The sequence below is a fragment of the Trichomycterus rosablanca genome, chromosome 6 (assembly GCF_030014385.1).
Source record: "Trichomycterus rosablanca isolate fTriRos1 chromosome 6, fTriRos1.hap1, whole genome shotgun sequence".
NCBI lineage: Eukaryota > Metazoa > Chordata > Actinopteri > Siluriformes > Trichomycteridae > Trichomycterus > Trichomycterus rosablanca.
Genome location: NC_085993.1, coordinates 24435453 through 24461437, shown reverse-complemented (window position 1 = coordinate 24461437; position 25985 = coordinate 24435453). Strand labels below are relative to the sequence as shown.

At 38.9% G+C, this 25985-nt stretch overlaps 1 protein-coding gene and 1 long non-coding RNA gene across 5 annotated transcripts in view; one reads left to right on the top strand and one right to left on the bottom strand.

Moving 5' to 3' along the window:
* Nucleotides 1–25985, top strand: part of ptprt (protein tyrosine phosphatase receptor type T) — a 281354-nt gene that overhangs the window by 115799 nt on the left and 139570 nt on the right. For all 4 annotated transcript variants that reach the window (XM_062997565.1, XM_062997564.1, XM_062997566.1 and 1 more), the window contains exons 7-8: nucleotides 10745–11041; nucleotides 25022–25131. In XM_062997565.1, coding sequence (XP_062853635.1) covers nucleotides 10745–11041; nucleotides 25022–25131 — 407 coding nt within the window. The remainder of the gene's footprint in view (nucleotides 1–10744; nucleotides 11042–25021; nucleotides 25132–25985) is intronic.
* On the bottom strand, nucleotides 2001–2694 carry LOC134316976 (uncharacterized). The gene is made up of 2 exons (XR_010013149.1): nucleotides 2242–2694; nucleotides 2001–2139 (listed from the first exon to the last, which is right to left on the bottom strand). It is a non-coding gene; the product is annotated as an uncharacterized LOC134316976 (long non-coding RNA).

The following is a 25985-nucleotide window of genomic DNA, read 5'->3' as shown; positions in this document are numbered from 1 at the left end:
CATTACAAAAGCATGGCTGAGGTTATGAAAGAGGTTATGGGTACTGGCCCAAGGCCACTGATGTACAGGGAACCATGCTTTAAAAAAAGCTGGGATATGCAGAAAACAAACTTCACTGTATTGTACATGTGTATATGTATATATTACAAATAAAGACATTTCATCTGCACAGGATTATCATTAAAATTCAGGTTTTTGCTTAAGTCTGAAGTTGTTTTAGACTGTTTATTTTTATGTTTTATTGTGCACTGTATCTGATACTTGTCTAAACAGGTAATGTTCAGAATAAGCTAAATATATTACATTTATGTGAGAAATATTATCATAAACAGGCTAGCAGCAGCTTGCAAGTATATAGCATAAGAGCTATTAAGGCGAAGTAATTTTTTTTTGGTGAAAAGCCAAACAGGCTAATAATATACTAAAACAACTGTGATTGTACAACCCCAAATCAGAAAAAGTTGGGACAGCATGGAAAATGCAAATAATAATAAAAAAAAACATCTTACATTTGCTTTGACTTTTATTTCATTGCAGACAGGATGAACCTGATATATTTTATGTTTTGTCTGGTCAACTTAATTTCATTTATTAATAAACATCCATTCCTGCATTTCAGACCTGCAACACATTCCAAAAAAAGTTGGGACAGTAAAGCATTTACCACTTTGTAATGTTGCCATTCCTTTTCACCACGTTTTGGTACTGAGGATACCAAGCGGTTTAGTGTTTCAGGTTTTATTTTGTTCCATTCTTCCTGCAAACACGTCTTAAGATGTGCAATAGTACGGGGTCGTCGTTGTTGCATTTATCGTGTCAAAATTCTCCACACACTCTTTATTGGGGACAGGTCAGGACTGCAGGCAGGCCAGTTCAGTACCCGTACCCTCTTCTTCCACAGCCATGCCATTGTAATGTGTGCAGCATGTGGTTTTGCATTGTCTTGTTGAAAAAAACATGGACGTCCCTGGAAAAGATGACATCTTGAAGGCAGCATATGTTGCTCTAAAATCTCAATGTACTTTTCTGCATTAATGCTGCCATCACAGAAGTGTAAATTACTTTTGCCAAGGGCACTGACACAGTCCCATACCATGACAGACCCTGGCTTTTGGACTTGTTGTTGATAACAGTCTGGATGGTCCTTTTCATCTTTGGTCCGGAGCACACGGCTCCATTTTTTCCAAAAAATAGACCTGGAATGCTGATTCATCTGACCACAATACACGTTTCCACTGTGTGATGGTCCATCCTAGATGCCTCAGAGCGCAGAAAAGTCGACGTCGCTTCTGGACATGGTTAACATAAGGCTTCTTTTTGCACAGTAAAGTTTTAAGTGGCATTTGTGCATGTAACTCTGTATTGTAGTGCTTGACAAAGGTTTGCCAAAGTAATCCCTCACCCATGTGGTTATATCAGCTATTGTTGAATTGCGGTTCTTGATGCAGTGCCGTCTGAGGGATGGAAGATCACAGGCGTTCAGCTTAGGCTTGCACCCTTGGCCTTTACGCACTAAAATTTCTCCCGATTCCTTGAATGGTTTAATGATATTATGCACTGTAGAGGGAGAAATGTGCTAATCCTTACCAAACTTTCTTTGAGGTACATTGTTTTTAAACATTTTAATAATTTTCTCACACATTTGTTGACAAACTGGAGATCGTCTGTCCATCTTTGCTCATCAAAGTCTTAACCTTTCTTGGTTACTGCTTTTGTACAAACCATGATTACAATCACCTGTTTGGAATCACATCATTATTTAGTTTTTTCACCTCATTACTAGCCCTAAATTGGGGGTTGCAGGCCTGAAATGCAGGAATGGAAATGAAATGAAGTTGAGCAGACAAAACATAAAATATCTTGGGTTCAAAGTAAAAATGTAAGAAACACTGCATTTTTATTTTATTTTCATTTTCCATACTGTCCCAACTTTTTTAGATGTGTGGTTTTATGTATATAAACTTAACATTGTTATAAAGAGAGGCTTTAGGACCCAAGGATGCAGAGAAAAATTATATTTATTTACAATAAATAATAATTTTTACAAGACAAATGATAATAATGAAAATAAAAAACGGAAACTGGCAAAACAGAAAACAATTCGGGAAAGCCCGAACGGAGCCGCTGGCTTGCTGGCAACTGAAAAAGAGAAAAAGAACAGTACAAAACACAAAAGAAACAATCTACCTATGCGAGGCGCGAACCCTGGTCGCTCACTCGCAAAGCGAATGCGTATCTCACCTCGCTATCCCGTAGCTGAGAGTGACGCTGCGCCTACGCCTTATAAGGAGCGTTTAAGGAAAGCGAAACCTCAGACACTGTCCGAAGAAATCGCGCAGAATAAGGTAAACGCCTTTTAAAGCGTAAATAATCGGCTGTGTCACCAACAACGCTCTGGGAAGGAGCCGATCTAACTAAAAGAGAGAAAAGAGGTGAGGCGTGGATTCGAACCGGAGTTGTGCCGATGCTAACACGGCGTTCAAACCGCTGAGCCAAACTGGCACAGCTGAAACCAGAATCCGCTTAATGCCTTAAGGGGCTGAGGTAGTTGCAGCGAAGCGTCTAGCATAAGCCCGATGCTACTCACGTTAGCCGGGCGCCTAGCAACGCTAAAAACAAACCGCAGCTCGCGGGCTGCACCGATCGCACCGTCTTTCCCTATAAAGAGAAATAAAAACCTCAATACCTCGACCTTGCGATCTACACACCCTTGCGCCCTTTTAGCGCCGGGGGTAACCGAACTGGCCCTGATAAAGGTACAGGCTGGTGCAGTGCAGCATAACCCACCAAACAAAGACAAAAGGTGCGACACCTGCAGTCTAGCAACGCCCCCTTAAATAGGGAGCTCGCAGCTGCAGGTCATTCGCCCTAATCAGCTGGCCTCCTATTTGAGGCCATGCTGTTCTTTGTTCTGTAACGCCTGCAACGCTGGGAACTGGTGTTACGTTCACCAGACGTCGCAGGCACCCTAACAAACATGCAGCTAATGGGCATATTATTTCTTCATAAATAACTCTTCATTAGGAATAGAATGAAATGTGATCTTTTTTGGTTTGCCAAAGGTAAAAGACATCAAGATAATACAAAATAGAATTTGAGGTGAATTGCGGAACACTTTTATTGTTTCTGCTAATCAGTGTAAAACAGGCACACTGCTAACATCTTATTAAGTACATAAGTAAGCCAGCATGTTTTAAACTAATAATTTAACCTAATGAGAAATATAAAATATTCGTAATTGAGACACCAAACTAGTTAACATTAAGCATAAAAATAAAAATATCTTTTGGTTTACATTACATGAATAAGTGGCAGACCATTCAATCCCTAAACACATTTCATGAATCTGTGATTCCAGTGACAGCGGCAATCAACAAAAAGATGGAGCAATGTGTGGCATTTGAATTGAGATTTATTTTAATTAGATATGGGTTTGTACAATGACAAATTCCACTAATTATCTTTGTTAGAAGTGGCATGGTGGCTCGGTGGGTAGCACTGTTGCCTCACAGCAAAAAGGTCATGTGTTCGGACCCACACATGGACCACCCCTTAACTCGCATGTCCGCAAACAACCCTCTCCCTCATCAGAGGGGACCCCCAATGCAACCACCCTGAACTCCACTTAGCAGCACCTGAACACTAAGATGGAGAATCGGATCATAGCTGCATTGTTGACTTACCACCTTGTTGTTGTTCCAGACATTGTTCTGATAAACAGCGTACTTTGATTAAAAAGTTGATTTTAGAGGGAAAAAACATACAGAGAAGTGCAGCAAATGATAGGCTGCTCAGATAAAATGATCTCAAATGCCTTAAAGTGACAACCAAAACCTGAAAGATGCAGAAGGAAGCGTGGAACTACTGTTTGAATGGATCAAAGAATAGCCAGAATGGCAAAGGTTCAGCCAGTGATCACCTCCAGAAAGATCAAGGAACATCTGAAGTTAGCAGTGAGTACAGAAGATGATTAAGTGAAGCCAATTTACCAGCAAGAACTCCTTGCAAAGTCCCGTTGTTAAGAAACAGACGTGTCCTGAATGGGTTCAAATTTCCCAAAGAACACATTGACTGGTCCAAAGAGAAATGGCTCAACATTTTGTGGACTGGTGAAAGCAAAATTGTTCTTTTTGGGTCAAGTGGCCATAGACAGTATGCCAGAGGACCCTCGAGCACTGAATTCGAGCCAAAGTACACTGTGAAGACAGTAAAGCATGGTGGTACAAAACTATGATATGAGGATGTTTTTCATACCATGGTGTTACGTCTATTTATCACATATGAGGGATCATGGATCAGTTTAAATATATCTTGAGGATATATTGAATACTTGAGGAGATCATGTTGCCCTATGTCGAAAAAGAAATGCCCTTAAAATGGGTGTTTTAACATGACAATGACCCAAAACATCTTGGTTACAGACAAACAAGATTGAGGTAATAGAGTGGCCAGCCCAATCCCCTGACTTCAATCCCATAGAGAACTTGTGGGCTGATATCTGAAACGCGTTTTTTTGAGGCAAAACCCAAAATTGCAGAAGAACTGTGGAATGTAGTCTAATCATCCTGGACTGGAATACCTGTTCAGAGGTGCCAGAAGTTGGTCGACTCCATGCAACACAGATCTCGGAAACAATTGTTATGCCACTAAATATTAGTTCAGTAATTTAAAGTAAAGTGAAACCTCAAACATTTTCATTTTATAGATACATTTTTTTAGTTTTTAAAGAAAAATGCTTGTAATTATACTGTCTGGAGTCAAAAGCAAGTTGTTTTAACCTTTTAACCTAGGAATGCAGATTGTGAAATCTGTAAATTTCTTGCAGTTGTGTAATGAGAAATCAGGTTTAAACTTTAAATTTAATTGAACTTACACAGTTTCACAAAGTGGCAAACTGCAACCCATGTTAATAATCCCATTATACCCAATAGTTATAGCTTCACCTGTTACCAGTTTACCTTTTTACCTAGTGAATAGCAGGTGTTTCTGATCATTCTACAAAATCTTCAGTCTTACCTTACCCCTGTCCCAACATTTAAATGTTTTGCAAGCATTGCATTATCAATTGTTTATAATAATGTAAACAGTGTATAGTTACAAAATAAAGTTAGGATTATAATGTTAATCAAATCTATTTTTTGATATAGATTGATATTTGATATTTTTGGTATAATTTGGCTAGCAGTGACACCACCTTCTGCACACAGCTGTAGTAATTTCCTGCAAAATGCAGAAAAAATGAATACATGAAAATAGGAACAAAAAATTAAGATATGCTTCAGTCTGAAAAATGCTGCCTGTGCATGAATAAATTACATTTTGTTTCTTCTCTAAAAAACAGTATGCTTTGTGTGTCTGTGTGCATGTGTATGAATGTTTGCATATGCCCTTTTTAGGGTTTAAAATGTTTATTTTAGGACATGTGGGATTTGTTACTGGGACATTCAGATACATTATTATTGGTTTGGGATGATTGGTTAAATAGATAAATAAAGAGTGCATGTGTTGAAAGTTTAGTTTATAGCATGTTTTTTCATCCAAGTTTGGGTAATTAAAAGTGTCTTGAACATGATTTGTTTTGCCTACCAAAAGCAGGTCTAAACCATTCTGAACCATGTTGCTGTGAATGGTTTCCAGGTCTCCCATTTGATTTGCTCATCTCTGACTTTTTTTTAAGTGTTTTTGCATTTTTATTTTTGCAAGATTAATATAAAATATGAACTACACAGTCATCACATTCATTTACAAAATATGCTGAATGTGTACTTATTTTTTTTTTATTTCAAATGAATTAATCTAAGAAATGCTATATTAACACCCTCCATACAATGTTATTAAAAAGACTATTATACTGTAATGGTACTCAATACCTTATTCAATATAAAAAATGTACAGGTATACTTAAACATATTACAGACATTGGTCTTTTTGACACATGAGCTTCTGTGCGGACAATTCTGATAGCCCTTGATGAAACGGTACGTGCAGGATTACATTGGGGCTTGCAAGGTCTGTGTCCGTAACAAAGAGCCCAGGACACATTCTGCGAGTTCCTGCATTCCCTTCCTATGCCCTTCTGTCCTTGGTCCCATCTGTCAATTGACTTTGTGATGAGGTTGCCTCCTCATGGGGTAATATGTCACCCTAGTCATTGTGGACTTGTAATTAAATAATATTAAAACTGTGCAAGATCTTCTTTGAAATTGTGCAGGATCTTCTTTTTTTTGCAAATCGACTCTGCCTCTAAATCAAATTTGTGAGTCGACTCCTTGCCCTAACAGCGTTTGTTTCTTTTTTACAGCTTAACTTTTGGAGAGAAGCATTTGGGGCCTCAGGTGAAATTGCGACTACAGTTAGCCAACTACTTGATCCACCAATAAGCTTACTCTTAGTTGGTTGGCTAACTGTAGTCGCAATTCCACCTAGCACTTTCTCCCATTTAGGTTGTAATTAGTCTCTCCATCATTTTTCTTTCTCTTTTCACCTTGTTCTGCTATTGGGTCCTGCTCCCTCTGCTCTTCAGCAAAGCTAGAGAAAATCAATGGGGCCAGTTAGCGGGAGGGTTTTCCATTGGGCCAGCATGACGAAATACTGAGTCAGATCCTTGCCCAGCTGCAGATTCTGACCAAAACACAGACTGTGGCAGTGACCCTCTACCAGTGTACCTGCCAGTGAGCCTCTGCTCTGTCACCATCTCATATTCCAGTTGCCCTCGCCTGAACACTTGAGATGGCCACCAGGGATGTACTGGCCACCAGGGATCCTCCAATGTCCTTGAAGTTGCTTTATTAGCTAACCATCCACTTAGACAACCGCCTTCGGGAGCAGCAAGCAATCGTGGGGCCAGGGCCCTGTGGCACACAAGCCATGCTTAGTACCCACACAACACCTCTTTGCTCCCTCTCCCACCGCCATCGGGTCTACTGACCTAGAAGAGGAGCACCAGCAAATAGGAACACTGGACTCCCACATGCCCAGATGCAGGGGTATCTGTGATGGGTCAGTCAGCTGCCCACAGTCCACAAGGAAGTTTCTTGAGGTCATGCTCCATTGGAAAATCCATCAGCAAAAAAAAGTAGGGTTTTTGTTGATTCCGGGTTAGACATTTCATAGATCACATAAAGCACTCGGTATCTCCAAAACACCCCTGAATGTACCGTTATCTATAACCAGCGGTAACGAACAATCGCTAGGATCCTGAGCCATCACTCGACCTGGAGTCTGAGTAAGTACACTGAGGAAATGTTTTTTCTACTAACCCAGGCTCTGGGTCTTCCTATCATCCTGGGCTTCCTGTGACTCCAGCAGCACAACCCCAGAATCAATTACTGCACATGCTCAGTATACCTTTGGACACCACAAGACGTGTCTCAGGGAAGACCAGAGTTTTCCTCTTTCCACTAGGGGAGCACCGGAACTGGTTGACTTGTTGAAGATTCAAAAGGACTACCACAGTCTTCAGTCAGTTTTCTGCAAACACAAGGTGCAATCTCACCTTTTTTTTCACTGCACCATTAAACCCTTTCCTGGTGCGTTTTTAGCTTGTGGCAGATTTATTTTTGTTATCAGCTCTGGAAATGAAGGCAATGAAGGAATGCATAGGGGACTCCCTAGCCTTGGGTCATATTTGCCCATCATCATCTCTGGCCAGAGCTGGTTTCTTTTTTCTAGAAAAAAAGGACAGTACCTTATGTCCCTGCATTTACTAGCAAGGACTGAATGAGATCATCATTAACGATTGCTATCCCCTGCCTAATATGAACTTGGCGTTTAAGTAAATACAGCAGGCATCCTTTTTTTTACTAAATTTAATCTGCTCAAAGCTTATAACCTCATTCGAGTTCAAGATGGGGATGAATGGTAGATAGCCTTCATCACGTCCTCTGGGTAACTATGAATACCAAGTGATGCCCTTTGGGCTCATGAATTTCCCCACTGTCTTTCAGAGATTCATTAATGAGGCACTCTAAGGGCCCTGGGGCAATATGAGTTCATCTATCTAGACGGCATTCTGATTTATACTCGGACTTGAGACGAACACGTAGCTCATGTTAGGCGAGTCCTGCAGCTGCTACTGAGTCACCATGTCTACATTAAGCTTGAGAAGTCCGAGTTCCACACCATCTTGATCATCTTTCTTGGCTTTGTAGTCTCCAGAGGCAGCTTGCGAAAGGATCCAGCCAGAACCGAGGCCATCACAAATTGGCTTTGTTCAACCTTGATTAAGCTGGTCCAGTGCTTCCCGGGCTTTGCCCATTTTTAGGTGCTTTAGCACCATGGCTGCACCTCTTACAGTCCTAACTAGAAAAATGACCAGCACATTTCAGTGGAAGCCTGAGACCCAAGAGCCTCTTGATGAAATCAAAAGACGCATTGTGACTGTTTTTTGTCTAAAATTACTTGATCCTGATGTCCCTATTATTGTAGAGGTTGATGCCTCAGATAAAGGGGTTGGAGCAGTTCTCTCCAAATGTCGGGACCTAATAATATGCTGCAAACTTGTGAGATCAACTTCTTTTGAGAGAAATTATGTCAATGGTAACAGAGAACTGTTAGCTGTCAAGCTCGCTTTGGAGGAATAGAGACATTGGGAGGAGGGCACTACCTTAGTAGTGGACTAAAAATCTGGCCTACATTTAAAAGGCCAATTGCCTTAACCCCTGGCAGACCAGGTGGGCCTTGTTTTGAAAAATGCCAAACAGGACGTGTTGTATTCCGCAACCAGACAGCAGGCCTTGAAATGTCAGGAGCTGTTCTTAGATGAAGAGGCTCTGTAAAAGGTTGATTACCTTTATCCAGCATTTCTAGAAAGACAGAAAGAAGGCCAAGATTTGCAAGTCAACTACTCACCCTACCAGCATTTATTCTTTTTTACAGCTTAGCTTTTTGGGAGAAGCATTTGGGGCCTCGGCTGCAAGTCAGCTGATTGGTGGATCGAGCAGCTCAGTGGTTTTCAACCTTTTTGGACATGTGCCCGCCCCCCCTTTGTGTGCCAACCGCGAACTTGCGCAAACTCAAACTTGCGCACCCCACCCCCCCAACTCGAACTTGCGCCTCGACAACCATCGCACAGAAATCATTGTGAAAGCTCTTGACAACCTAAAATAACATAATTAACACTGTGCACATCATACATACGATGCAATTTTGCTGATTGAAATAATTACTTCAAAAACATAATACAGCCCGATCCCATCTGAGCCGATTCTATGAGCACATTATATATATATTTGTGGATCACTTTCGTAAATCGTAAGTGGTTCTTGCTTTTGATGTAGATGAGAGCAGAAAACGTTACTTGACAGAGCCAAGCAGAGGCAAAAGTTCATCAGTTACTAAGTTCGTTAGTTCAGGATCATCTGCTTTGACTGACAGAAAACTTTTAGCTCCACAGGCAGAATGAGTCTGACTCGGTTACTGTGTAATAGCAGTTTAATTAAGCCTGATTTTTTTAAGGTAAGGGAGACACACAAAATGTTCTGTAGCTGGATGCTTATTTAAAACCACAACATTAACTAATAACAGTAAAAACGGAGAGATGACTGAGAAAATAAACTTACGCTTTGCTTTATATGAATGGACTCCTGAACCACTTATATCGATACTGTGTACAGAGCATCTCTCTTAAAGACACACACACGTTCTATAACAGCAGTCGTTGCTTTTGTCACTGGTTTATTTTCACTGTTAGTCCTATTTTAAAGTTTTTTTCAGACTGAACTGGATAACATTAAACGTGCGTGTGTGTGTGTGGTCAGCAAGACTAATCAAACATGTCTCCTGTGGGTGAAAAATAAATTGCTTTAGTTTTAGAAGTAAAAAAAAAATCTCGTAATGCCACGCCCCCTGGTCAGGCACTCCCCACAGGTTGAGAACCCCTGGAGTAGCTGGTTGGCTGACTGATTTTCTTCCCCTTTTAGTTGTTAGGCTCTCCATCCTTTTCTTTTTTTACCTAGCTCTGCTGTTGGGTCCTGCCTCCCACTGGATTGCTGGATTTCAGTGATACCAGCTCACCAGCCCCAACCCCCCCCCCAATCCCCCGTTACAATATCCATATCTACTATGTAAATAAATAAATAATAACACAATTTTTAAACATGAACTATTTTGTATCATTATGAATAAGAATTGAAAATACATATCATTTAACATTATATAACTTTTTAGTTTGCATAGAGCTGTAACTACATTTCAATTTACACTGACATTTCATTTATTTTTATTTATGGCATTTGGCAGATTCTGTTTATCCAAAGCCATGTATAATTTCAACTGAATACAATGTAAGCAACTAAAAGTTAAGAGCCTTTTAAAAATAACACCAAGAAACCAAGAGCTACACCCTTCACATAGCATTAGTCCATTGCATCACTAACCCTGTACAACACACACTACCATGTCATTACCATGCTAGTGTCACTGCATTGCTAAGAATGATCCACCACCCAAATAGCATCTGGTCAGTGGGAGTCCTATGGGGGTTTCTTTTGTTTGATAAATAGGGTATAGCACCCTTAAAGCACATGACAGATGGGCTATGGTCAGTAATTGTATACCCACAAGTTTCATCTTCGTGGAAGCTGTAGCTAATAACATAATAAAAAGTTACATACCAGATAGGTGTACTTAAAAAGCTCACTAGATGTGGAGGTAAAGCTGAAATGAAAGAAAGTTTTTTAAATAAATGCTTGATCTTTACAATGCACATATTTATTGCTTATTTATTTTCTTTTTCTTTGTTTAGATCCAGTAAATGGCCCTCAGAACGTAAAAGTGGTTGATGTCCGCGCACGCCAACTGAGATTGGAGTGGGATTTGTTTACATATGCTGTGACACGCTGCCACAGCTTCAACCTGACTGTGCAGTATCAGTACATCTATAACCAGCAGGAGGTTGTAGCCGAGGAGCTCATTCCCACCTCCTCCCACTACATCCTAAAAGGACTTCGGCCCTTTGTGACTGTCAGACTAAGAATGGTGTTAGCAAACCCAGAGGGCAGCAAAGAGAGTGAGGAGATTATCAAACAGACAGAGGAAGATGGTGAGTCATATATACACAATTTATGAAATATGTGCAAAGTTGTTGCCTGCAAGGTTCCAAGATTTGAATTTGTAACCACAAGGCTTCCAGCCAACAGTGGAGATAGAATACAAACTTGCTAACTAAAACGTGTTCCGCTATGTTAAAGTTGGTGTCTTGGGATATAATACCCACTTAAATTAGAAATAAAAAATTCTGAATATAAAAAGTCAAAACGTTACCAGAAAGACACACAGCAATGCTTTGTTTTAGTCAGTTAAAAAAATACACAGTTAAAACCAAAGGTTTACATACAATTGTCAGAGGCATCCACTGTATTATATGTCATGCTAATCTTGTAATTTATAATATTTCTGCAACCATTTCTGATTTCTGCAACCTTCATGAAATGTCTCCTAATTATTTTTAATGATTATGATCGACTATACCCGGTGACTTTTCTGTGCCAAGTATTTGCTTTTAGGATGGTAACTTTTTACAATACTGTTCCTTAGCTTGTAGATAACTACACAGAAACTAATCAACAGTTATACTGTATGTTAACATTAAAGTTACTATAATGCATAAACATTGCTGGTTGATTGCTTAGTAATAACAAATAAATTCTTCACTATTAACTAAGTAGTACTTATAACATATCTATGGGAGAATTACTAGAATCTACATATACTTTTGTAAGTATATTGGTGTCCTAACCTCATTGTCTTGCCAAGACTCTAGATTTAGGAAGATACCATGTTCACTGATATATTCACGTATAACCACTGATATAACCACAAGGGCAAGAAATTACTTTGGCAAACCTTTGTCAATCATTACAATATCGAGTTACACTTACAAATGCCACTTAAAAATTTACTGTGCAAAAAATAAACCATGTCCAGAAATGGTGTGGAATTCTCCGGGCATAGAGTTGTATGGAATGGACCGCTACATAGTGGAAATGTGTATTGTGGTCAGATTAATAATTATTTCAGAATGATTTTGAAGAAAATGATTCAGCTTTTTTAGGAGAAATTAATGCATTAATTCATTAATTAATGAAATTAATATGAAAAGGACCATACAGACTATATCAGCAACAAGTCCCAAGGGCCTGTCAAAGTATGGGGATGTGTCAGTGCCTTTGGCAAATGTCATTTACACTTCTATAATGGCAGCATGAATGCAGAAAAGTACATTAAGATTTTAGAGCAACAAATGCTGCCTACAAGGCAACATTTTTTCCAGGGACGTCTATGCATAAAAGAAAAGACAATAAAAAACCACATGCACACATTACAAAGGCATGCCTGAGAAAGAAGAGGGTAAAGGTAGTGGACCTGCCGGTCTGCATTGGAAATTTATTTTTAGGTTTGGAAGAGTTTTTACCGCATACCTACTCTAATTTTTTGTGTGGTATGAAAAACCAAAGTCCTTTATGCAGTAATAACTTGTTATGCTGTCGTGATGTGTCAGTCAAGGTTGTGTTTCATGCATTAGCAATGGCAAAGCAGAATGGCTTTATCTGTTAGTTGAGTACCCTTGAGTTCAGACATTTTGACATAGGTGATGTGTAACAGTGCATTTTCAGGGACATCACAGTTTGTGATGTGCTTTCATTTTTCAATTGGGAGCTGTTCTAAGAAGCTCACAGAGACAACAATTACTGTGGATTGGCCTGTACTAAGGGCTTTTCTTCTGCAGACAAATCATCTCCCCTATTTCAGGATATTCTGTTTGTGTGTTTACATACAAACAAAAAAAACAAAATGTATAATTACTAAAACAGTAGCAGTACTTGAAACACTGCAACAACTCTTCTTTGTACATCTGTGCACACATCAATTTGAATTCTACCTCTTTATAACACATAAACACCATAACATCCTTGAAAACTTACTGTCACAAAACTTACTATGACAAAAAGCATTTCGGAATAACAGGGCTTTGATTGGCGGTTTGTACTGTCCAATGTCTGGAACTGACATTGTACACATAATCTCTTGCAATTATTGTTGAGTTATACCACTTACACGTTTTTAATTTTACAGATTTTACTTGCATTGTTCTTAAACAGTGTTTTTGTTCTTTAAAATTTGAAAGAAAAAAAGAACCATCAAAAACAGGTCTGACATGAATTAGGAGCTGCTGGATCACAGTGACAATGTTTACGTTTTGTTTCTAGTTTGTTTTAAGCAAATGGATAAAGAGAAAAGCAAAAGAATGGCTTTGGTTCTTAATTTAGCAGCTTTGAATTTATTTCATGATAGACCTCTTTTTTACTCAATCATAATCATTTTTATTTCATTAATCACTTTATCCTGGTCAGGGTCATGGTGGGTCTGTTTCTACCAGGAAACACTAGGCTCAAGGCAAAAGTACCCGGGATAGGGCACCAATCCATTGATGTAAAAAATTACAACATTTTTTTGACTCTTTTTTCAATACTTTGTGGAGTGATTTGGCATCAGTTACAGCTGCAAGTCTTCTTGCATATGTCACTACAATCTTTCCACACCCTGATTTAGACAGTTTGCCCCATTCTTCATAACAGGTCCTCTCAAGCTATGTCAGATTGGATAAGAGATTGGATGGCATGCATTTGCCATTTTCAGATCTTCCCAGAGATGTTTGATGGTTCACTCAAGGACATGAGGCATTTTAGTGCTGATTTAGGGTTGTTGTGATGTTGAACGTGCATAGTTCCACCACCATGATTCACTGTAGGAATAATATTAGCTAGGTGGTTCATAGTGCCTGTTTTTAACCATGCATAGTGTTTGCTGTTCTTTCCGTTTAGCCTTAGATACTGTTTAATACCATTGCCCTGATCCAAGCCCTGTCACAATTTCAGCACCATAAACAGTTCCTTAGAAGTGTGAGTTCTTAAAGACTGTTAGCGCTTTTCCACCAAGAGAACTCTGGTTCTTGAACCAGTTCTGTTCAGGTTTCATCAAACCTTGGTGTGTTGTAGAGAACCGACCCGCGTTTCCACCAGTTTTTGGGAACCAAGCCTGCGTCATCAACGGTGGGCATTACACAACGAAAGTAAAGAGTAGTAACATGATGGCAGAGCGTGTAGATTACCTGTGAGCATTTGTGCTGCTGTTACAGATGTTTGTTTTTATACAAAAAGCATTGCTCAACTATTGGTGAAAAAGAGATGTAGTTGTGTTTGTTGCAGTTGTTGTTTTCTTTAGTTCATTGACGTGAGAAGCGGTTTGCGCTTTGCTTTCACCGCAACTTTCGGCGTAAATAGCCGATTTGCTCAGCGCTCGACTTAAGCGATAAAACATCACTAAAGTTCCACAACACGAACATCCATCTGTGTGAAACAACCATCAAATCCAGTCTAAAAGCTCCACATGTATCTGTGTTTAGCCTTATTAACTTGACGTGTGGTGTTTATGCAGCTCGGGGTTCTGAATCCACAAATAGCTTCACGTAAATAAAGTGTAACGTGGCTTAATGTACTAAAAGTACGACACAGAAACACTCAATTTATCTCCATTATTACTGGTTATAAGTGCTCTGTACTGCCAAATTCATTTGTCATTGTTTTAGTACAACAAGCTATGTTACGCTTTATTTTTCACGTTAAGCGGTGTTCATACTGTTCGTACTGAAAATTTAATTAAGTGAACTTTAAAATATGAAAGTGCAGCACAAACGCGGTTTAGCAGTTTCTCAAACCTCTACACTGTGACATGCCCACAGATGATGTCACGGTTCGCGCTGAAATACCAAGTATTCTATGGTGCCAGATTAGAACCCTAGTTCGCTTTCTGGAACCTCTTTTTTTTGGTGGAAACACCGGAACCATGTCGGTGGAAAAGGGGTATGTGAGTGCCTTCTGAACTGAGTCTGATAAATTCAGTTCCAAAAAGGCAAAAAGTGGATTATAGTTAAATTTAGACTCATCTAAAGGATATTTTTGTAATAAGCTTTAAAGCACTGTGTTCTGTCAGCTTTATCTATCAGTGCCATTTATTAATGAAACTCTGCGAACTAAGGACAATAGTTGTTGCAGTTTTGCAAGTGGACTTTTTTTCTCCATTCTTGTTTCAGACTTTAGCTGCTCAACAGTTCATGGGCACCATTATCTAATTCTCTTCATGATGCACATTTACATTTTAGTGGGAAACAGATCTGGCCACTGATGCCCCACTTACCTGTTACCAGTTCATCTGCTTATTGTAAAATATTTCAAAACTGTATAATTTGAATATTAAACAAGCTTCTCACTCTTATTGTGCATCTGTCCTTTGTGTGTGTGTGTGTGTGTGTGTGTGTGTGTGTGTGTGTATTGGGACATCTATACATTACACCTACAGCGTTTATGACACCCCATAAGCAATAATATGAAGTTGTCCTCCTTGCCATTCTAACAGCTTTTACTCTTTTGGTAAGGCTTTCTACAACATTTCAGAGTGTGTCTGTGAGAATTTTTGCCCATTTATCCAGAAGAGCATTTGTGAGGTTAGGTGAGACAAAAGGGCCTGGCTTGCATTCTCTGTTCTAGTTCGTCCTAAAGGTCTGTGATGGGGTTGAGAGCAGGGCCCTCCCCAAACTGTATAAAAGGTATTGGCATTCTAAAACAATAACAATACCATTCGGGTGGCACGGTGGCTCAGTGGGTAGCACTGTCGCCTCACAGCAAGAAGGTCCTGGGTTCGATCCCCAGGTGGGGTGGTCTGGGTCTTTTCTGTGTGGGGTTTGCATGTTCTCCCTGCGTCTGTGTGGGTTTCCTCCGGGAGCTCCGGTTTCCTCCCACAGTCCAAAGACATGCAAGTGAGGTGAATTGAAGATACAAAATTGTCCATGACTGTGTTTGATATTAAAACTTTTGAACTGATTAACCTTGTGTAACGAGAGACTACCTGTTCTGTCATGAATGTAATTAAAGTGTAAAACATGACGGTAAAATCCTAATAAAACAAAACAAACAAACAAACAATACCATTCATTGGAGCTAAGGGGTCTAGACCAACCCCTTAAAACCAACCCCAAAGCATCATCACTCCTCCACCAATCTTTACAGTTGGCACAATGCAGTCAGACACATAATGTTTTCCTGGCATTCGCCAAACCCAGACTGGCAGTAGCGAAACATGATTCGTCACTCCACACAACACGTTTCCACTGCTCCAGTGACATCCAACGCTTGTATTGTATTGTGCTTGGTGATGTGAGGCTTGCATGCAACTGCCTGGCCATGGAAACCCATGCCATCAAGCTTCTGCCCCATTGTTTTTGTACTGATGTCAATGCCAGAGGAGGTTTGGAACTCATGTTGGTGACTTTTATCCACTACCCTCCTCCGCACTTGGCAACGCCACTGTAATTGTTTGTCTGCTACTATGTGGCTGAGTTGCTGTGGTTCCTAAATACTTTAACTCACAGTTGATCATGGAATATCTAGGATGTGAAGAAATTTCATGACCTGACAAGTTTCAATTTTTTTTGCAATGTTTGTTTTTATTTATGTTGGTAATTCGTTCTGTGTTTGTTTTCTTACCAGTTTAGTGATTTATTAATGCTTTTCGATTACATTACATACATTTACTATTTCAAGTGATGGATTTTTATTAAATATTTAAAAATAAAGACATTACAATGGATATTACAAAAGTATATTGCATTTAAATGTATGCATTCAAAACAGGGATAGTTTCAGGTTTAGGGATTTTTTCACATTTTTTGCATGTTTTTTTATTATGCATTAGTTTCTCTTGATTATCCAATCACCGCTTCTGAGACTAAGGTTTTCTGTCTTCTTGTGTTATCTTTTTGCATATGAAAACCCATAATTGCAGGCCTTTGTGTTGGTAAATTGATGGAAATTTGCAACATTTCTTTTGAAGCAGACCTGTCATCTCCCTCTAACCTTATTTGGTTATAATTGCAGAAGGCAGAAATTAGCATGAGGACCATGCAACAGTTCCTACTTTATTAGGAAAGCAAACACTAAAATCAGAATTCTAAAATCTGTTTATAATATAAACATAAATAAAATAAAAGCAACAAACAGTAATATATACAACAAGCTTCCCATGTGTCATTCTGTCATCATTCTGTCTGAAGAAAAAAAAATTATAGGATGCAATATAATAATGTGCTCTTTACTTGTAATGTAGTGAAACATGGCCTTCTTCATGCTCACATACAAAGCCCAAAAGTTACTAATTCAACAAAATGTGGAAAAAAGGCAAAATATTTAAGAATGACCAGCAGAGTGGGCACCAAGGTACAGATGATTGATGTGTCTGTTCTTATTAATTGACATCTTTGCATTGTTAAGGTTTATTTGCTTTAGGTGGGAGCTTTTATCACAGTTTCTCTTTCTCATTGGCCAGTTCCTCTGTCTAGTAAACCTGCTTTTTTCTGAAACTGTGATGCCGGGCTTGGTCTGGTGTTCTGCTGGCATATGAGGCTAGCACACAAACTTTTTTCAAGGAACTCAGCTAGCATCGTGGCAGTTTGTGGGTGTCACATTTGGAACCGCCCTGAATGAGGGACCTGCCCCAGAAGCGGTGTGACGACCAATTTTCTAAAGCTGTCCCCATGCTGGGTGCTTGAGTTGATGGTAGTGGGCTTACCGTTTGTGTTTTGCTACCCGTGGCTTGTGTTTAGTCTTTCCTGTCTTTCCTTTTTACAAAAACTGGGTTGTTGCAGACAGCCAGGGAAGCTTGAGATATTATGACAACCAGTTCTCAGATTTGTGCTGTCTCTTTTCCATATCTAAACTTGCTTTAAGACATCTCCTTCTATTGTGATACTACTATCTCAAAATCAATAATCAGTGTCGCTCCTCTGCTCTTTGTGTACCTAGGTGTGACATTAGTTTGTATCTGTGATACAAATGTTTTTATTCTGATTTGATATACCTTGTAAGAGTGTTTTTAGTTATTTTGTTGAATGTTTACTTAGCCTTGCTTCCTTTGTCTTCTCCACTCATCACTTTTCTGTGTCTGGTTCATTAACATTTTGTTTATATTGTTTTTCAGTGGCCACATGTCAGATTTAACTGTTTTTAACATTGGCCACATAGCACAGAGCCTTAATCACAACATCATTAAGTCTGTCTGGGATTAAATAAAGAGACAGAAGGATTTAAGCAAGCCTATATCCACAGAAGATCTGTGGTTTGTTCCACAAAATGTTTGGAACCTCCCTGCAAAGTTCCTTAAAAAAACTGTGTGCAGGTTTACCTAGAATAATTGATGCTGCATTAAAGGCAAAAAATGGTCACAAATATTGATTTGATTTAGGCTTATCTTTTGTTCATTCACTTACATACATGCATGCACATATCTATGTCTCTCTCAGTCTCTTGCCCCTCCCTCTCACACACCACACACACCACAGATGTAATCATAGCACTTGTTATCACCTCTCTGTGCTGAAAGATAGTTTCAGAAAAGCTGTTACAATTCACACTCCTACGTTGCAGCTGAAGTGTGTTTGACATGGTTTTAGCAATTTATGCAGTCTCTGACTGCTTTCCAGACTTTATCTTCTGCCCAGCAACATTGTCATGCTACGTAATTCTTTTTCTAAAAGAAACTATTTTACGTTGGTATGTCTAATGTTGTTAAGTTTTCAGGGTTATAGAAGTTAAATGAGGTAACTCAGGTTTAAAAATATTTAAAACTTACCCTTATTAGTAAAGTACATGAGAATGACATGCCCTAACAATCAGTATAAGGCCAGGATTATACTTGCTGCATTATAGAAGCAGCGGTGTTATTCCTTATATGCATCTGGATGATGAAAAGAGATAGCTAAAAAAAAAAACTCTGTGCCTATGCATCAGCATGTTTAAATACCTGTATTTTACTGATGTGTTACAGCTGGCTTGTTAAGTTGCACATCCTGCACACATTCACTTCTTACTGCCCACTTAGATATTTAATTAGTTTATATTACAGATGTTTCTTTTGTATATTTAACAGCTTGTCAAGGTATAATGTTTTTCCTGGTGGAAATTTGAGTGCCCACAAACACTGTTAAGATGAATAAGTACATTGTATGCCAGGCCATTTCATACTTTAACATAAATCCCTTACCTTGCAAAAAAGACACAAGTAAAAAAAATAATAAATAATAATGCACAAAGCTGAAGTCATAAAATTAGGAGGAAAAAACAATTCTAGGCAAAAATCAGAAACAAACTGACAAAAAGTTACACACTGAGAAAATAAGGGCAGTACAAAAGAAAACAGACTATAGATGCATTCCAATCACCACAGTAGTTTTTTGTGAAGTGGACTACACAGAAAATGCAGAAATTTTAGGTGAGATTTCAAACCACAGGGAGTGAAAGGGAAATTCAAACTGCATAGGAAATAGTGAGTAATGGTTCATCTCTACACAGGAAGTCGACAGTAAAGTTTATCCATCATTGTGCCTGTTATGGGTTATATTAGCTTTTACATAGCAAATTACAAGTACAACATAATGTAAGCATGACACAAACCTGTTGTATGTCCATAAAATCACACTTTTTCATATTATACTGTACACCGACCAGGCATAACATTATGGTCACTGGCAGGTGAAGTGAATAACACTGATTCTCTCTTCATTACGGCAACTTTTAGAGGGTGGGAAATATTAGGCAGCAAGTGAACAATTTATCCTCAAAGTTGATGTGTTAGAAGCAGGAAAAATGGGCAAGCGTAAGGATTTGAGCGAGTTTGACAAGGGCCAAATTGTGATGGCTAGATGACTGGGTCAGAGCATCTCCAAAACTGCAGCTCTTGTGGGGTATTCCCGGTCAACAGGGGTCAGTATCTATCAAAAATGGTCCAAGGAAGGAACAGTGGTAAACCGGCAACAGATGCACGTGGTGAGCGAAGGCTGGCCGGTGTGGTCCGATCCAACAGACGAGCTACTGTAGCTGAAATTGCTGAAGAAGTTAATGCTGGTTCTGATAGAAAGGTGTCAGAATACACAGTGCATCACAGTTTGTTGCGTATGGGGTTGCATAACCGCAGAAAAGTCAGGATGCCCATGCTGACCCCTGTCCACCACCAAAAGCACCAACAATGGGCATGTGTGCATCGGAACTGGACCACGGAGCAATGGAAGAAGGTGGTCTGGTCTGATGAATCACGTTTTCTTTTACATCACGTGGATGACCGGGTGCCTGTGCACCGCTTACCTGGGAAACACATGGCACCAGGATGCACTATGGGAAGAAGGCAAGCCGACAGAGGCAGTGAGATGCTTTTGGCAATGTTCTGCTAGGAAACCTTGGGTCCTGTCATCCATGTGGATGTTACTTTGACACGTACCACCTACCTAAACATTGTTGCAGACCATGTACATCCTTTAATTGAAACGGTATTCCCTGATGGCTGTGGCTTCTTTCAGCAGGATAATGCACCCTGCCACAAAGCAAAAATGGTTCAGGAATGGTTTGAGGAGCACAGCAACGAGTTTGAGGTGTTGACTTGGCCTCCAAATTCCCCAGATCACAGTTCAATCAAGCATCTGTGAGATGCGCTGGACAAACAAGTCAGATCCATGCAGGCCCCACCTCACAACTTACAGGAGTTAAAGGATCTTCTGCTAACATCTTGGTGCCAGATACCACAGCACACCTTCAGAGGTCTAGTGGAGTCGATGCCTCGACGGGTCAGGGCTGTTTTGGCAGCAAAGGGGGGACCAACACAGTATTAGAAAGGTGGTCATAATGTTATGCCTAATCGGTATATACACAATATGATACATGGCTGTGGTTCATTGAATTGCTAATTACTTTAAAAATCAAAGAATCAGTAAAAGATGGCTGTCAACGCAATGCTTTGATGTTTCTGTGATGACCTTGCAGGGCAATCTGAGTGCACTGCTTAAGGACCCTGTGGAATGAAATAAATAAATAAATATATATATATATATATATATATATATATATATATATATATATATATATATATATATATATAAATATATATACAGTGGGGCCAAAAAGTATTTAGTCAGCCACTGATTGTGCAAGTTCTCCTACTTAGAAAGATGAGAGAGGTCTGTAATTTTCATCATAGGTACACTTCAACTATGAGAGACAAAATGAGAAAAAAAAAATCCAGGAAATCACATTGTAGTATTTTTAAAGAATTTATTTGTAAATTATGGTGGAAAATAAGTATTTGGTCACCCACAAACAAGCAAGATTTCTGACTCTCACAGACCTGTAACTTCTTTAAGAAGCTCTTCTGTCCTCCACTCGTTACCTGTATTAATGGCACCTGTTTGACCTCGTTATCTGTATAAAAGACACCTGTCCACAGCCTCAAACAGTCAGACTCCAAACTCAACCATGGCCAAGACCAAAGAGCTCTCGAAGGACACCAGGAAGAAAATTGTAGACCTGCACCAGGCTGGGAAGAGTGAATCTACAATAGGCAAGCAGGTTGGTGTGAATAAATCAACTGTGGGAGCAATTGTAAGAAAATGGAAGACCTACAAGACCATTGATAATCTCCCTCGATCTGGGGCCCCACGCAAGATCTCATCCCGTGGGGTCAAAATGATCATGAGAACGGTGAGCAAAAATCCCAGAACTACACGGAGGGACCTGATGAATGACTAAATACTTTTTCACCCCACTGTATATATATATATATACTGTATATATACTGTATATATATGAAGATATATGAAGAAATGTTAAGTGGAAACAGCTGAAAATTATCAGTAATCAGGTAATAATGAGGAAGAATGTGTGTCTGGATTGGTGGAGTAAGAGAAGGAAGGAAAGATGGAAAGGACTCAAATGTGACTCTCAGCAGAATTCTGTGTAATGGAGTCCACAGCATTCTCTAGAGATTCCAAAGAACTGACCAAGTAGTTGTAGTCCACAAAGGCAGTATCTACAGTGGAAAGCTTGACAAACACTTTACAGGCAACAAATTTGTGTATGTTTTAATGCATCACTGTTTATTTGCTCCATTAAATAACATTATATAATTATAAAAAAAGGTTAAGAGAAAGATGTGGCATGTGCAAAGGTTATGGCACATGTTTGTGTGAACTAAAATATGCAAGAATTGCATTAGTTTAATTCCTGTAAAAAATGTGTTCCCAAAAGTGTTTTGCATAACACTAGGTTTATTGTGTATTGAGTTTTTTTTCTACATTTTTATTAATCCAGCAGTATTTTTATCATAAACCACAAGTAAAGCAATTAAACTACAACCTCAAATCAGAAGTAAAAGCAAATATTTTTTTTACCTTACATTACTTTTATTTAATTGCAGACAATATGCAATTCAAGCCTGCAACACATTCCAAAAAAGTTGGGACAGTAAAGCATTTACCACTTTATAATGTTGCCATTCCTTCCTGAAGATACCAAGAGATGAAGTGTGTTATGTGTTGGGCAAGCTGTAGCCTAGTGGTTAAGGAACTGGACTAATAATCAGAAGGTCGCTGGTTTGAGCCTTACCTCTGCCAGGTTGCTGCTGTTGAGCCCTTGCAAGGCTCTTAACCCTTAATTGCTCTGACTGTATTCTGTAATGTCGCTTTGGAAGGTGTCTGCTAAATGCAGAAAAGGTAAATGTTATTTTGTCTCATTCTCATTAAGGTGTGCAACAGTATAAGGTTGTCATTGTTGCATTTTTCATTTCAAAATTCTCCCGACATTCTCTGTTGGGGACAGTTTCTCTCTTCTTCCTCAGCCATGCCTTAGTAATGTGTGCAGCATGTGGTTTTATATTGTCTTTTTGAAAAAAGCATGGGTGTCTTTGGAAAGGATGCCATCTTAAAGTATATGTTGTCTTAAAATCTCTATGTACTTTTCTGCATTAATGCTGCCATCACAGAAGTGTTAATGACCTTTGCCAAGGGCTTTAACACAACCCCATACCATGACAGACCCTGGCTTTTGGACTTAATAACAATCTGAATGGTCTTTTTTATCTTTGACCCAGAGCACACGGAGCACATTTCGTCCACAATCTGGAATGTAGATTCATTTGACCACAAAACTCGTTTCCACTGTGTAATGTTCCATTCCAGATACCACTGATTCCAGAGAACTCAACAACACTTCTGGACGTGGTTAACACAAGGCTTCTTTTCTGCACAGTAAAGTTTTAATTTGCAGTTGTGAATGTGAACGATGTGACATTGCTTTTAAGCATTTCAATAATATTTTATCACGCATTAGTTGACAGACTGGAGATGCTTTGCCCATCTTTGCCTCTCAAAGACTCAAGAATACTGCTTTTGTACCAAATCATGATTACAATAGCCTCTTTAAATTATCTCTTCAAATCACATCATATTTTTTACCCCATTACTAGCTTTAAATTGCTTCAATATTATATAGACCCATCCACAATTATTGGCACCCCTAGTAAAAATGGCAATAGAAAAAAATCACATTTTGGTGAATTTGTTTAATATTACCCCGAAAAACAAGAAAAATCCAACTTTTAATTGCAGTAAATGTATTCAGAGAAAACACTTATCAGAAACTAATTATTTTTTAACAAAACTACACTTGTGCTACCCCTGCATTTCATATTTTGTACAATCTCCCATATCTTCATGCATGCTTAATAATCCAGGTACACAAATCCACAAAGTTGAACCAGTTCATCTAGACACAAAGTTTGGTGTGGAGACATGTTTCGTCACTCATCCAAGTGACTTCTTCAGTCTGAGCTGGTGGTGAATACCCCAACCTTATATGCAGCAGATTTACATAACAAACAAAACCAACCCATTGCATAACAATGGAACAGGTGACTAGTTCCATATGCAAATTACAATGACCCTTAATCACAGTGGCCATGTGTGCTACTCACATATGATTGGGGTATAGTTGCAATCACGTCATTGTAAGATGGTAAAAGATGTGCTCTCAGCTCTCTCGGTTGAGGGATGTTTGCTCCCTCTTCACATAGATGGCCTCTTTGACTTTGTTCAACCAGCCATCTTTCTTATCAAAGATCTGCACATCTTCATTATTAAATAAGTGCCCGCTGACTTGCAGGTGAGTTCTGGCGAGAAAATGTGGATATTCTATGTTGTGCCATCTGTTTCGCCAGTGGCTATTTAGTTTTCCAGATGTACAGTTTCCGGCAATCCTCCAGGCACCTGACAGCATACACTATGTTATTTTGTTTGTGTTCTTAGAGGAACAAATTTCTGGCCAAGCATGTTTTGGGGTTTGAAAGCAACTGAAACGCGGTGTTTGAAAAAAAAAAGTGTCTTAATTGTTCTGCTATTCCTGCCACATATGAAATCAGCACAGCCAGAAAGTTAGTGATGTTATAGGTCACAGTGTTAATCATACTAACAATGGGTCATAAAGGTTCATCCTGTTTATGTATGTTAGGTAACCCATACAGACTCCCATTTGTCATTAAAACTCTTAAGAAGCCACTACAGTGTGAAAATAAAAATTTTCAATATAAAAAGCTTAATTGATAAGAAGTGTTAAAACCAGGAGCTTTATCTAATTTCTTTGAAAATGGTCTAGAAATAAATAAATGAATAAAATGTCAATTGCTGAAACTCAGGACTTCCCACTTTTATGATGCTCCTCATATGCTAATGCATGAGAGAAAAAAAGATAGCCTTTCTTTGTCATAAATACATATAAACATGCACAGTAATATGAGATTCCCTGCTTCTATGGAAGCTGGGGTCAGAGAGTAGGGTCAACCATTGTACGGCACCTCTGTAGCCAAGAGGGTAAGGGTCTTGTTCAAGGGCCCACCGATGGCTGCATGGTAGAGCCAAGATTCAAACCTCAACCTTTTGATTGATAGCTTTACCCAATACGCTACCACTGTCCGGGTGCAGCTTGCATTTTGGAATGTGGAATGTGACCGGTTGCACCTAAAACCCTTTTGTGCTAAATGATCGGAAACATGACGTCTGATATAAACAAAATGACAATTCCACCTTACAGAGTATGTTAAGTTGTGATAAAAAAAATTTTTTTACTGTGTGTGTGTGTGTGTGTGTCCTCTCTAGTGCCTGGCCCTGTTCCTATGGAGTCCATTCAGACAGGCCCATATGAGGAGAAGATCTTCATGCAGTGGAAGGCTCCCAATGAGACCAATGGCATTATCACCCTTTATGAGGTATGTCCTAAATCCAAAGCTTATAAAATGTATTTACTGATATTATGTTCCCCTTACTAATGTTAGAATACAGGAAACTAAATAAGGGGAAAATAGTTGGACAAAAGTCTTAGATTGCTTGTTACTTTTCAGTCTCTATTAAGCTACTAATTAATAAGTTTTTTTGCAGATAAATAAAATTCAGTCTCACCATCACCACACAACTTAAGTCAAATAGAAAATCTTTATCTATTGCTTTAATATGTCACATAAATCTGAGGAAACAGCAGCAGCTTTAGATCTGTGTAATGTATGAAGCACAGGAAAGCTATTGTAAATAGCTTTTGTTTTCAGGTACTATGAAATTAGGTGCCACTGCCATGGTAAGAGAACTATGGGACACAATATAGTCCCATTATGTGAGATAATTGCTGTAATAGCCTTCATTGATTTTAATTACAAGTGTTCAATTGAACTATCAGACAGATCTGAGGAGATGGATGCATCTCATGTGTGCTTTTAGTGATTCAGGCTCATTAGACTAGGCTCACAAAGAACAGAGAGGAAAGCATCAGAAAAAAAAAAGATGAAGGGATGGATGGGTGGATACACGAATGGATGTAAATGTCAGCAGGAGTGTTTTTGTAAATTTGTAAATACAACCAAAGGGAGTAAGAATCAAATACAGACCAACAAAGTAAGAAAATGTATATCTAGTGTATGTATGTACTGTATATATATACTGTGTATATATATATATACTGTATATATATGTATATCTAGTGTATGTATGTACTGTATATATATACTGTATATATATGTATATATATATATATATATATATATATATACAGTGTATATATATATATATATAT